At 40.9% G+C, this 14,131-nt stretch overlaps 1 protein-coding gene across 6 annotated transcripts in view; it reads right to left on the reverse strand.

Annotated features, from left to right (window-relative positions):
- PLEKHS1 (pleckstrin homology domain containing S1) overlaps nucleotides 1–13,100 on the reverse strand; it is a 29,461-nt gene extending 16,361 nt beyond the window's left edge. For 2 of the 6 annotated variants that reach the window (XM_029081535.2, XM_007667689.3), the window contains exons 1-8: nucleotides 12,828–13,097; nucleotides 9,141–9,186; nucleotides 6,379–6,467; nucleotides 5,877–5,983; nucleotides 5,173–5,307; nucleotides 3,730–3,802; nucleotides 3,186–3,299; nucleotides 45–152 (exon numbers count right to left, since the gene is read on the reverse strand). In XM_029081535.2, coding sequence (XP_028937368.1) covers nucleotides 45–152; nucleotides 3,186–3,299; nucleotides 3,730–3,802; nucleotides 5,173–5,307; nucleotides 5,877–5,983; nucleotides 6,379–6,467; nucleotides 9,141–9,186; nucleotides 12,828–12,956 — 801 coding nt within the window. In that variant the 5' untranslated portion in view covers nucleotides 12,957–13,097. Of the gene's footprint in view, nucleotides 1–44; nucleotides 153–3,185; nucleotides 3,300–3,729; nucleotides 3,803–5,172; nucleotides 5,308–5,876; nucleotides 5,984–6,378; nucleotides 6,468–9,140; nucleotides 9,187–12,827 lie in introns of all 6 variants that reach the window. The other 4 variants (XM_029081531.2, XM_029081532.2, XM_029081533.2 and 1 more) reach the window with 4 other exon arrangements.
- Nucleotides 13,101–14,131: the final 1,031 nt, after the last annotated feature.

A 14,131-nucleotide genomic window follows, 5' to 3' on the forward strand; every position in this document is an offset into this window, starting at 1 on the left:
AGAAGAGGCTTTCAAAATTGATTCAAATCGCTGTTTTCACTTACCATATCAGGGAGACTCCATCTTGGTGGGCTGGAGTGAACCTTGGATTCTAAAGTATTAGAAGGACCAGGGTCTGAAGTTGGTCTTTGGTCTCCTGAAGTGTGTTTCTCCTAAACAAGAAAAAGAAACACTGTATCATGGCACCATCTTTTCGTGATATTCCCTGGAGCAGTTTTATTGGCTTGGCCCATTGAAGGCAGGATCTGGATTTGATTTTTCTCTCTGAAGATTGGAGTGTAAAAGTCATCGGGAAAAGTCATCTTAATTATATTGGTTCCAGATTTTGGAGAGGAGAAGCAAACCAAATCCAGATAAAACACATATGAGGGATGCAAACACACTCCCTGGAATTAAGGGAAGGTTTGTGGAAGATGATTGGAAGATGTTAGGCACTAAAACATCCTTATTCTGCCAAAGAAAAGCAGCAGGGTCTAGTGGATAGAGCACAGGTCTGGACATCACAAGGACCTGGGTTCTAATTCCAGATCTGCCATTTGTCTTCTGTATGGCCTTGGGCAAGTCACTTCAATTTTTTGTGCCTCAGTTTCCCATCTGTAAATGGGGATTAAGACTGTGAGCTCCATGTGGGCCAGGAACTACGTCAAACCTGATTGCCTTGCATCTACCCAGAATTAGTACAGTGCCTGGCACGTAGTAAGCACTTAACACATTCCATTAAAAAAATGTAGCGTTAAGAATCTCCTGAAATCTGTGTTGATGAATGAAGGAGCAGAAATTCCAATGTTTAAATAGATGGAAGGAGGCAGCATGAACTCTGGGGCTATAATTGCAGTAGTGATTGTGGGCAGAAGTATTAAATAATCAATCAATAATATTTATTAATCACTTGTGTGCAGGGCACTGTACTATAAGCCTCTGTGAGAAGCCGCATGGTAAACAGTAAAGGTAGCACTACACTGAACTCCCAAGCAGCAGCAAAACCAGAGAATCAGCATGGTCTACAGAATAGAGTATGGGCCTGGGAATCGGAAGGATCTGGGTTCTAATCCCAGCTCCGCCACTTGTCTACTGTGTGATCCTGGGCAAGTGACAACTTTTCTGTACCTCAGTTACTTCATTTATAAAATATGTATTAAGACTATGAACACCATGGGGCACATGAACTGTGTCCAACCTGATTAGCATTTATCTACCCCAGCGCTTAGAACAGTGTCTGGAACATAGAAAACACTTTACAAATATCACTAAAAAATACAATGGATTTGTATTCCTGGTCTGTAGAATTGTTCGTCCCTAACTTTGTCATCGAAGTTGACAACACCACCATTCTTCCCTTCTCAGAAGCTCGTGAGCTTGCCATTAATCTTAACTCCTACTACTCTTTCAACATTTTAAGTGCTTAACAAATACCATAAAAAAGAGATCCAGAGTCAGTCAGTTGATAAATCCTGCCGGTTCTTCTGCCACAACATTTCCAGGATCCAGCCCTTCCTCTCAGTCTGTAAGATCCACCTCTAGACCGCAAACTCGCTGTGGGCCTGGAACATGCCTACCGACTCTGTTTTATTGCATTCTCTCAAAAACTAAGTACACTGCTCTGCAAACAGTAAACACTCAATAAAGATGATTGATTGACTAGTCCAAACAACCACCACGTTGCTGGTCCAGATACTTGTCATTTCCCAGCTTGACTATAAACAGTGCTCTGCACACAGTAAGCGCTCGATAAATACGATTGAATGAATGATCAGCTATATTGGTGGCCCAGCCTCTCCAGCCCATAATTCCTTCCGCTGCCCAGACTATTTATCTAAACATTATCCACATACATCTGCCTGCTCCTCAAAAATGGCTAATGGTAATCCACATCAAGCACAGATTTTTACACACTGGCTTTAAGGCATTCAAGCAGTTTTCCCTTATTCACTGTCTTCTCCCACTACACCCTAGCGATCAATCAATCAAGCATAACTCCTCCAAGAAGCCTTCCCTGACTAAACTCTAAACTCTCATTTCCCTGTCCTAGTTCTCCTCCCATCTGCATCATTTATGCCCTTGCGCCTGTAGCCCTTAAGTCCTCTGGTACTCACTCATCCCCAAGCCCCACACCACTTAAGTACATATCTTTATATTCTGCCTCTTCCCCTTAGGAGAAGCAGTGTGGTTTAGTGGAAAGACCCCGGGCTTGGGAGTCAGAGATCGTGGGTTCTAATCCTACCTTCACCACTTGTCAGCTGAGAGACTATGGGCAAGTCACTTAACTTCTCTGTTAAGAGAAGCAGCATGGCTCAGTGGAAAGAGCACGGGCTTTGGAGTCAGGGCTCATGAGTTCGAATCCCAGCTCTGCCACTTGTCGGCTGTGTGACTGTGGGCAAGTCACTTCACTTCTCTGCGCCTCAGTTCCCTCATCTGTAAAATGGGGATTAAGACTGTGAGCCCCACGTGGGACAACCTGATTCCCCTATGTCTACCCCAGCGCTTAGAACAGTGCTCGGCACATAGTAAGTGCTTAACAAATACCAACAATTCTCTGTGCCTCAGTTACCTCATCTGTAAAATGGGGATTGAGACTGTGAGCCCCACGTGGGACAGCCTGATTACCTTGTATCTACACCAGTGCTTAGAACAGTGCTCGGCACATAGTAAGCACTTAACAAATATTATGATTATTATTCTTATTCACTTAATGTCTACCCTACTAGTTTTTACGATCCTTGAGGGCAGGAGCCATGTCTACCAACTCTATTGTGCTGTACGCTCTCAAGTGCTGATTACAGTGCTCTGTACATAGTAAGTGCTCCATAAACACTATTGATTAGCTAGCATGAATCTAATATTGAATTTTCCCCAAATCATTGTTTTGCCAGAACTTTACCTCTAAATCCCTGTTTTACACTATAAAGATGGCCATCTCTAAATAAAAATAATTATGTTATTTGGTAAGTGCTTACTATGAACCATAACCTGTGTTAAGTGCCAGGGTAGACACAATATATCAATCGATCAATTGTATTTACTGAGTGCTTACTTTGTGCAGAGCACTGTACTAAGCACGTGGAAGAATACAACACAACAATATAACAGACATATTCCCTGCCAATAACAAGTTTATAGTATAATCAGAAGCAATCCCTGGATATGCAATAGAGATTCCCATTTCTAACTGATAGTTGAAAATAAACCTGTACATCATGGATATCTTGTAGGCTTTGGTAGATGTTCATATTTCCTCTGGGTTCTAGAGACAGTGCAAAGTTGGTCTGTTTTCTTAGTTCTTCCTGCTTCAAACTATGATTCTAGAAATCCAAAAACATCACACAAGATAGTTGAAGAATGAATGTTCTGCTTATCTTATTCCCTTATGGATTTCTTTCCTGCTTAGATTTAACAAACTTAACATACAGCGTTAGAAACGATACTGTTATGCACTCTGGGCAATGATTATATTGAAAATGCTATAGTTACAGCTATGACAAATGCCACAGTTTGAAACCTCACATCACTCTTCCTGAGACTGATGAAAACCCAGAGCTTTTGTACTACTTTCCATGGCACTCAATTCTGTTGCCTAACACACAAAAAAAATTTCTTCTCATTGTTAAAGGTAAAAAAACATAGGGCCATACATTTCCCTACTTATTCATCCTGCCATTCACACAAGTTACTGAAGAACAACTGCTGCCACTTTTGTTCAGATGTTGAATTATTAGTAATTGTGCTTCTTACTTGTGCATTCTGATGTACAGCCTCTTGCTCCAGGCAGGCTGATATGAAGGAAACCCACTCTTCAATCTTCTCCCTGGGAAGCAGAGTCACTTAGTAATAACAACATGATATTTGTTAAGAGCTTACTATGTGTCAAGCACTGTACTAAGTTCTGGGGTAGATACAAGATAATCAGGTTGGACACAGTCATGGGAGACATGAGGCTCACAGTCTATGCAGGAGGAAGAAATAAGTATTTCATGCCTATTTTACAGATGAGGAAACTAAGGCCCAGGGTAGTTAGGTGACTTGTCCAAGGCCACACAGCAGACAAGAAGCAGAGCCAGGATCAGAATCCAGATTCTCTGATTCTCAGGTGTGGGCTCTTCCCACTAGAACAAAGTTAAGGATGGTGCAGAAACTGTCAACTGCTCCACAACAACAGTGCTGTTTGCATTTCTTATCATCATCATCATCATTATCAATAGTACTTATTGAGCACGGTGTGCAGAGCACTGTACTAAGTCCTAGGGAGAGTACCATATAACAGAGTTGTTGTCGGGACACATTCTCTGCCCACAATGCGCTTACAGTCTAGAGACAAACTTTCATTTGTCCTGGGGGAGGTACAAGCATGACAGGTCAGACACAGTCCCTGTCCTGCAGAGAGTTCACACTCTCAGGGAAGGGAGAGCAGGGACTGAATCCCCCATTTTACAGTTTGAAGAAAACTGAGGTACAGGGAAGATAAGGGACTTGCCCAAGGTTCCTCAGTGGCAGAGCAAGATTAGAACCAAGTCCTCTGACTCCTAGGTTCTTTCCACTAGGCCACACTGCTTCTCAGAATTTCTGCAGGACCAGTCCATCTGGTAAAACCTCTTAACTGATACTTCCATCAGAAACCTCCATCACCGATGGCATGGCTACAGCAGGTATGCTCTTACTTGCACAGCCAGGACCAGAACCCGGGAATCCTGATTCCCAGAGCCGTGTTCTTTCCCTGGACTAAAAGCAGGGCTATGATCCATAAGTATGTGTACAGAGATTGTGACCTTATAATTAGTCATGAGGAGATATAGCTCATACTTTTTAAATGGAATATATTAAAAGTTTTCTGTAAGCACTACTCCAGATACAAGCTAATCAAGTTGGACATAGTCCCTGTCCCACATGGGGCTCACAGTTTTAAACCCCATTTTACAAACGAGGTATCTGAAGCACAGAGAAGCTAAGCGACTTGCCCAAGGTCACACAGAAGACAAGTGATGGTGTCGGGATAAGAACTGCCAGGACTCAGAGATTTGTATGAGATTTGTTGTGTCTACCAACTCTGTTGGATTGTACCTTCCCAGATGCTTCCCAGGGCTCTGCACATAGTAAGCACTCAATAAATAAGATTGAATGAATGAATGCTCTGCACAGAGTAAGTGCTCAGTAAATATCACTGATTAATTAGTGACTCACCTGCTGTTTCCAATGAGAAAGTAATCTCTGTTCAAGGTTTTGATGGACATTACTTCATCAGGCTGGCATTTAAACATCTTCTGGATAGAGACCATTTTCTCAAAATTGCTTATGCCGACTTCGATTCTGGAAATTCTGTTAGATACAGAAACAGAGGCCAAGTTATAAAGGTTGCAAATAGGAAAAATCAGGAAGATGTCACCCCACTCTATCTATATGCATTTGTTTGACATCAAAAACCTTAGATTTCCTCCATCTTGAGTAACTTGGTAAAGAATAAAGTGGCAGTGGTACAAATGTGCCCATTAAAAAAATCTTTATCAATTACATTTTTGTGACTCAAATTACATTTCCAAAATTGTAGCGAGTAGATGAACATTATACTCTTTTAAAACTGTGCCAAAATATACTTCATCTTCTCTTTATGGCTATACAAATACTACTTAACTGGGAAGATTAAAATCATTTCTTAGTTTAAATACAGGTTTTTACCTTGATATTTAAGAATTATAATGAAGGGAATGCAATAACACATCTTTTATTTTCAAATTTTTCCAGGTTTTAGCTGCTTTTCAATGTCAAAAGTCCCATTCAATATAAAGGTACAAACTTAACTCCCTCCATCAGTATTTCAAACATCTTATAACCATTTTGATTAGTCAATATCTAATATCAGCAATATGTTGTGCAATTTGGATACCCACTGATCAATTTCAATGGAACCCCTAAAGTGATGGTCTTTAAAGTACAGAAGGCTGTAGCAATTTCCCCCATTTTTCGACAGGATAAAATATCGCTTTTTCCAGGAGCCCTGCAAAATGAAAAGGTTGATATCAGTTAAATTTCAGCAGAACTGATGCAAGAGAAGGCTATAATAGTGGCTATAATAATAATTATGATGGTATTTGCTAAGTGCTTACTAAGTGCCAAGGCCTGTTCTAAGCGCTGGGGGAGATACAAAGTAATCAGGTTGTCCCACGAGGGCCTCACATCTTAATCCCCATTTTACAGGTGAACTAACCGAGGCACAGGGAAGTTAAGTGACTTGCCCAAAATCACACAGCTGACAAGTGATAGAGTCTGAATTAGAACTCCAGACCTAACTCCCAAGCCCGTTCTCTTTCGACTGACCCACACTGTTTCCCCACGCAAGAGAAGTTTATCAGGGGGAGGGGGAAGATTGCTAAATTGCCCTGAATCCCATACCTGTGACGAGAAAAGCTGAGGAGGCGGTGATTTAATGAAGTAATCTTGTTTGCAGATTTCATCTTCAGAATAACCTGTAAGTTGTCGGCCTAATAATAAAAAAAACAGAACCATCACTCAATCTGCTATAAATTACTCTCTGTAAGGAATTACTACAATTGGAAAACATTACTGGCTACTTAATCTCCTAAGAGACTGTGCAGAGTATTCAATTTGGGAGAATGCCTAAATAAAAGCTGTAAAATTACAATAGCATTTAGGAGACAAAGGGACCTGCGGGGGATTCATCCTGATGTACAGCTGAGCCCGAAGATCGCCTACATCAAAAGGAAATTTGAATTCTTTCCATTTCGTAGTTTTGAATGACACGAGGCCGGGAAATAAGGGAGGTTTGCAAAGGGCCCTTTGCTGCCCCCTAGTGGGCTAAACGGAGCCCTCACCTGGTTGTTGCACGTTAAATGCGACAGGGAAAACAGCCATAAAATCCCCAGTTTTCAGCTACCTCATCTGTAAAATGGGGATTAAGCCTGTGAGCCCCATGTGGGACAGGGACTGTGTCCAACCTGATTAGCTTGTATCTACCCCAGCGCTTAGTACAGTGGCTGGCAGAGAGTAAGCACATAACAAAAATCTCCCCTCTGTCCACCCCAGCGCTTAGAACAGGGCTCGGCCCATAGTAAGCGCTTAACAAATACCAACATTATTATTAAATACCATTAAAAAAACCCAAAAAGGTGAGACAGGCGCTGTGTTTTTTGCAAGTTGGAAGTTTCCTCTGTATTTTGTAGGGTCTCACCTTCAATACTAGCAAATATGTTAAGAAGAATATTGACATTAGTAGAAGGTGTATTGATCTCCCCCAGAACCCAGTCATTTATGGACAGTGAAGAAGATGGGTGTTTGGGAGGGGAAGAAGGGAGAGGAAAGACCCAAGAGAGTGGGAAAGCAGGGAGAGGAAAGACCAAAGAGCACGAATATTGGAAGTCCTGAAGCAACCACTGTTCATGCTCCAAAAACCTGCCTGAGGACTGGTGCAGTAATTGGCAAGGATTGTCAGATGCCAGATGGTTAACTCCCAAGGAAGATTGGAGGGGAACCGGGATTGTACTGTTTTATCTGAGGTGGTTTCCTGAAGGGTTCTACTAAACGTTGATAAACCACACTAATGTCATGTTTGCGAGGGGGTGTGACCACCTACTGGTGTCATGGTTTTCCGGGTGGAGTTTCAAGTTAGATGTTGAGGTCCTAGGTAGCAGACCCGATGCTTCGGCTAAAGTCAGGGAGGAAACAAAAGTCTACTTTTTATTCTCTATTAGCTGAGTTAACCCTATTATTCTTCCAGAGCTGGTTCTGGGAATTCTATTTATACTACTCTGTTTCCTAGAGTAAGCTTCCCACTGCTGGTAAAGAAAGGGGTTCCACACTCATCATAGAGAAAAATCTTTGGAGGTCTTCTCCACACCCGTCTGTGACTATTGGCAGTGTGTTTGTGAGAGAGAGGGAGGGAGGGCGAGGAAAGACGAGATGTTTGTATATGTGCATGTAGAGAGAGTGAAGGGGGAAAGACGGGAGATTGTGTGTGTGTGTGTGGAGAGAGAGAGAGAGAGAGGTGTGGGGAGGGGAAGGGGAGAGACTGGTGATTGGAGTATAACATGCATATTGAAAGTTCTTAAACCACCACTGCCCAAGCTCCAAACCCTGCACCCAGAAGAACGTGCATCTTGGTGTACATTCTTCATGGTAGGGTGTGGTATCCTTCTTTGGCGTCAACTCTAGTTGGCTCATCTGGTGCTTAATTTGTGACTTTACAACATTGCTAAAATCCACCCTCCCTTTTCTATACAAACTGCTACCACACTGATCTGAACATTTATTCTATCCCTCTATTACTACTGCATCTGCCTCTTTGCTGACTTCTATGCCTCCTGTCTCTCCCCACTCCAGTCCATATTTCACTCTGTAGAACGGAACATGTTTACAAAAAAAAAAAATGTTCAGGCCATGTATCCCCACTCTTCAAGAATCTCCAGTGGCTGCCCATCCAGCTCTACATCCAACAGAAACCCCTTACCATTGGCTTTAAAACACTCAGTTTAGCTCACGCCATCCTAATTCACCTCACTAATCTACAGCCCAACCCACTTCATTCACCTAGCACCAGTTTACACACTCTGCCTGAACCTCATCTATCTCATCAACCCCTTTCCCATCTCCTCCCGCCACTAACCGGACCTCCCCTTCGTACATCCCAGGAACCACTATTCTCCCCACCTTCAACTTAGCCTTTTTCCAGGTCTGAATAGTCCGAAACTCCCAATCCCAGCTCCTTCTCCTTTCTGCATCATCTTGCATTGGGTATCAGTGACCTCTGGGCATTTGACATTCCTTCTACCCAGCCACATAGCACTTAGGTACATATCTTTAAATTATATTTATAATTATCTGCTTTTATTAATATATGTCTCTCCCTCTAGGCTGTAAACTCATTGTGGGCAGGGAATATGTCTGTCAACTCTGTTGTATTGCACTCTATCCAGAGCCCAGTACAGTGCTCTACATATAGTAAGCTCTCACTAAATACCGTTGGTTGATTGATTGAATTAAATCTAGAGGGAATAAGAACCCTAGACCATAAGGGTATATACATAATCCTAAACAGGTTCTACTTCATTATGCAAGCGAAAAGTGATGTGAATCTTTTTTTTCTAATTATGCTGAGATATTACTTTCTGGAAAACACCTTTGTCAGTACTGATTCATACCTGAGGATCTCTGGAATCTGGATGCCATTGGAGAGAATCTTTCCACCTATGAAAAAAGCACTTGAGATTTAGTTCATAAATTCCTTTCACTTCAATAATCAGCCATCACAGGAATGTGATTCAAGCAGGATTGCTGCTAGGGAATCGGTCTAAGTGGGAGAACCTTAAAAGATAATTCATTTTATCACCCAATTCTACCAAAATCTACAAATATAAACCTTAGTATATTCCTGAACTCCTTGAGGATATGCACTCTTATGAAGGTTTGTTATTAGAGGGGTTCCTATAACTAGTAAAATAGCCAACTTCACTAGCAACATTTACTCTGTTGTTGATTTGTTGCATAATCTGTCCTTTCGAGAACAAAACAGAATCAGGAAAAAACAGGATAAATAACCTCTCTCCCATGCCAATACTGCCCAATTCAGAGCAATGTTCCTTTGGACATGCTTATATAAAGTATTAAATTCTTAAGGGTGTTAAACTTTTGAAATCATAGCTCCTCAAGAAGACCTTCCCCAAATAATTTCTTCATATATCCCTCCAAATTATCTCTTCAAAACCTCCATAATAATAATATAATAATGATCGTATTTTTAAGTGCTTACTGCCTGCACACTGCTATGTGCAGCACTGGGGTGGATTACAATTCAGTTGGACACAGTCCCTCTCCTTTGTGGGGCTCACAGTCTCAACTTGCAGATGAGGTAACTGAGGTACTGAGAAGTGAAGTGACTTGCTCAAGGTCACACAGGAGACAAGTGGCGAAGCTGGAATTAAATCCATGACCTTCTGACTCCCAGGCTGATACTCTATCCACTCGCCATGCTGCTTCCCTTATAATTGTGTGGTATTTGTTAAGCGCCTTACCACCTAGGCATTTGCATTTTCCCTCCCATAGTACTTTTGCATATAACTTTGTTTTATTATTCCCCATACCTGTAATGTATTTAGTGTAAACTCCTCGTGGGCAGGAAATTGTCTACCAATTCTGTGGTAATGTAGTTTCCCAAACAGTACAGTGCTCTGCTTAATAAATACCTTTGATTGATTGTTTGCCAAGATCCCTTGCTAGATCTCACTGTGCCTCGATCTCGCTTGACTCTGCCTCCCTACCCCTAGCCACATCCTCCTCTGGCCTGGAATGTCCTCCTCTATTGGCTCGGAGGACAATTACTTTTCCCCGCCTTCAAAAGCCTTACTGAAGGCACATCTCCTCCAAGAGGCTTTCCCAGACTAAGCCCCATTTTTCCTCATATCCACTCCCTTCTGTGCAACCTGACTTGCTCCCTTTGCTCTTCCCCCCTCCCAGCCCTACAGCACTTACATACATATCGGTAATATTTATTTGCATTGATGTCTCTCTCCCCATCTTGACTGTAAACTCGTTGTGTGCAGGAAATGTGACTGTTTATTTTTGTATTGTACTCTCCTAAGCGCTTAGTACAGTGCCCTGCACACAGTAAGCACTCAGTAAATCCAAATGAATGAATAATGGTTAACTCCTTGAGGACAGGGATCATATCTACTGATTTTCTTGTTTTCTCCCAAGCGCTTAATACAGTGCTCTGCACACTGAACAATATAAATGCTTAGTGAATAGTTTTGATTGATCAAACTCAATCAGACTCCAGGGAGCCTACACAATATATCAACCCCAGAAATGGATTGCAGAAATCACACATGAGCTATGATGGAAACAAATCAACTTGGGAAGTGGTATTTTTAAACCAGAAATTCCTATCATGTTTCAATTTATGTTTACTAAGCTCTCAGGATGGTAAAGAAGCCTTAGGCCAGAAATGACAGCATATGAACTTGATATTAGATGTAGCAACTTTTTCACATGATTGTAAAATGGGGTGACTTTCTACTACCTGTACTTTACTTCACTGTCTGTCTCCCCAGTTAGCTTGGGACCTCCTTGAGGGCCGGGATCAAGTCTATTAACTCTATTGAACTCTTCCAAGTATTTAGTACAGTGCTTAGCACAGTGTGAGCATTCAATAAATACTAGTGAAAAATTGATATTTATATTGTACTTTCTTAAGCACAGTGTGCTCTGCCCAGGTAAGTGCTCAATAAATATGGTCTATTGATAAAGCATGAGTCAGCTACAGGCGTTTTTCAACTGAACTTCATTAACTGAAATAGCTGCCAGCCCCCAAATAACTAAAAGTTTTACTTATTGACTAATCATGTGCCACAGCAAATAGCTTTGCATGATATCTTATAATAGTGCAGGAGAAAAACAGAGTTGCTACTATTTTGTCAAAATTTTTTTTCATTAAAAAAATGATTTTTTGCAAAGTTACACTTTCAGAAAGTGCTAACACTAATGTTTACCAGGAAGCTTCCTCAAGAGCAGTGACAACAGCATTCACTACTTTTCAATGGTATTTGTTAAACACTTGTTATATGCCAAGCACTGGGGCAGATACAAGTTAATCGGTTGGACACAGTCCGTGTCCCATATGGAACTCACAGTCTTAATTCTCACAGACAGGCACAGAGAAGTGACTTGTCCAACCAAGCAATCCTTAGAATCAGGATTAGAACCCACATCCTTCCGACTCCCAAGCCTGTGTTCTTTCTATTAGGCCACATTCCTTCTCAAAAACTGTTTTACATGGAATAATTTTGGGGCCTTGCTCTTGTTGCCAAGCCCCACCCTTGCATTCTTGTACCTTAGAATAACCAGAAAGCCACTATATAGGCACTATTTTTTTTCAGCACTTTGCATGTGGAGAAAATGAGACAGGTAAACCAGGTGTAAATAATGAGCAAGGGCTGAACTGGCATTAAAGCAACTCGTCTCTATCCTCTGTGTTCTTCATCTCATTAACAAATCTGAAGGGATTTTGTTCAGGTGAAACTGCAAAACCCATACCAATCCCAAAATATGTTAACCTTTACTGAAGTAGTGTGGAGTAGTATGTACCTTGTAACTATTCCACTGCTTAGCAAATAATAATAATAATGGTATTGTTGAGTGCTTACTATGTGACAAGCACTATTCTAAGCACCTGGGAAAATGCAAGATAATCGGGTTCCACATAGGACTCACAGTCTAAGTAAGGTGAGAGAACAGATATTGAATTCTCATTTTGCAGATGAGGGAATTGAAGCACAGGGAAGTTAAGTGTGACTTGCCCAATGTCACACAGCAGCAAATGGCAGGGGTGGGATTAGAACCCATATTCTCTGACTCCTAGGGGTAGATACAATATAAACATATTGGACACAGTTCCTACTCCTACAGGTTCAGAGTACAAGGGATAATGTACTATATAAATAATAAATGTTATAATTATAAATTGGCATGTGTCTGAAAAACCTTAAAATCTGCTACAAAGAGGATTACCAATTACCAATATGAATTGAGTAGATTTTAGAACAAAGATTTAATCTTCTCAAATGTTTCTCTTTATTTCTTTTCTTTGTAGAAAAGAAATTGCTACATTAATTACCATGATGATAATTGAGGAAATTTCAGAGAATGGATAAAAGTATTTAGTTTCTTAGAGGTAGGCAAGTGGAGCATGATATTAGGATCCAATTTGCCGAAATGCTTAATAGAAAATAACACAGTAGTAATTTTAACCCAAAGTTGGAATATTAATAATAAAGAATAATAGTATATTAAATCACCAAATACTCTCTTCAGCCCAAATCACACTTACTTACATGCCAGACCTTTCTTTCTCTAAATCGTAGGAGCAGATATTTTTCTTCTCTGTATCCTGAGCTAACTCTTGCTCTGCAGCTCAGCTGACCAGGGCTGGTATTAAATACAGGAACTATCTGAAATTGCATCAGCAGGAAATTCCCAAATGATCACCTTCTGCAGGTTTACCATTGCACCAAAACTGAATGAAAAACAATGTGAAGAGGAAAATCAGAAATCTTATATCTTTGGCATTCAGCTCCCTTGCATGTGTGTTTAATTAACTTTAGAGTTTGCCAGTGTAAATAGAGAGCAAAACATATCAACCTCTACTTGTGGCCTTAGCAGGCAAATGTTGATATTTAACTTTTTCAGGGTACTTGTTAAGGTCACTGATTAAAAACAGCCTGGAAAGGTCAGTAACCAGGGATTTCCATTTATAGACTGGAGCAATGGATGGCAGGTGAGAATCTAATGTTCCTAGGGATTAAGGGCAGATTAAAATGGATCACCTGTAGATAATGCTTCCAAGAGGATTAATGGGAAGAAAAAGTGAATGAAAGAGTTGGAAAAAGCATGGGTGTTTAGAGTGCAAGCAAACACTTCTCTGTCAAGACCCAGTGTCCAGAAAACTTTGGAAAATCCAAGGATGTCAGAAAACAGGTTTTCTGAGCACAACAACAGGACTCAGGTCTAAATTTCACTCAAGGGAGGATTCTGTAACAGGAATTGTAGACACCTACAAGAAAGGAACAAAACAGAGAGAGAAAAAATATATTACCTTTATTATTTAAAAAAAAAGTTGTATTTGTTAAGCTCTTATTTTGTGCCATGTACTGTTCTAAGCACTGGACTAGATATAAATGAATCAGGTTTGGACACAGTTCATAACCCACGTGGGGCTCACTGTCTTAATCCCCTTCAGGCTTTATATTTTACAGATGAGATAGGACTTGCCCAAGGTCACACAGAAGATTAGTGGAGGACCTGGGATTAGAACCCAGGTCCTTGACTCTCAGGCCAGGGCTAAAAATAAGGGTAGGAATAAATATCTCCTGCCTGATGGTAGGACATTAGCATATGTCATTTATGCATTTAAGTCACTGCTTGGAAGAAAGTTTGGTGAAGAAACATTTGGGAATGAAACATCAATTAGATGTTCTCTGCCTCAGCACACATTAGATTATATAGACCTCTTGAGAGTAAGAACCATATCTTCTACTTTCATTGCATATTCCTAAGCATGTGAAGCAGTGCTCTGTACAGAGAAGGTACTTGATAAAATTCAGATGATGACTATTCCTCATCAGTAAATTCCTCTAGA

This window comes from Ornithorhynchus anatinus, chromosome 16, assembly GCF_004115215.2.
Source record: "Ornithorhynchus anatinus isolate Pmale09 chromosome 16, mOrnAna1.pri.v4, whole genome shotgun sequence".
NCBI classification, from domain to species: Eukaryota; Metazoa; Chordata; class Mammalia; order Monotremata; family Ornithorhynchidae; genus Ornithorhynchus; species Ornithorhynchus anatinus.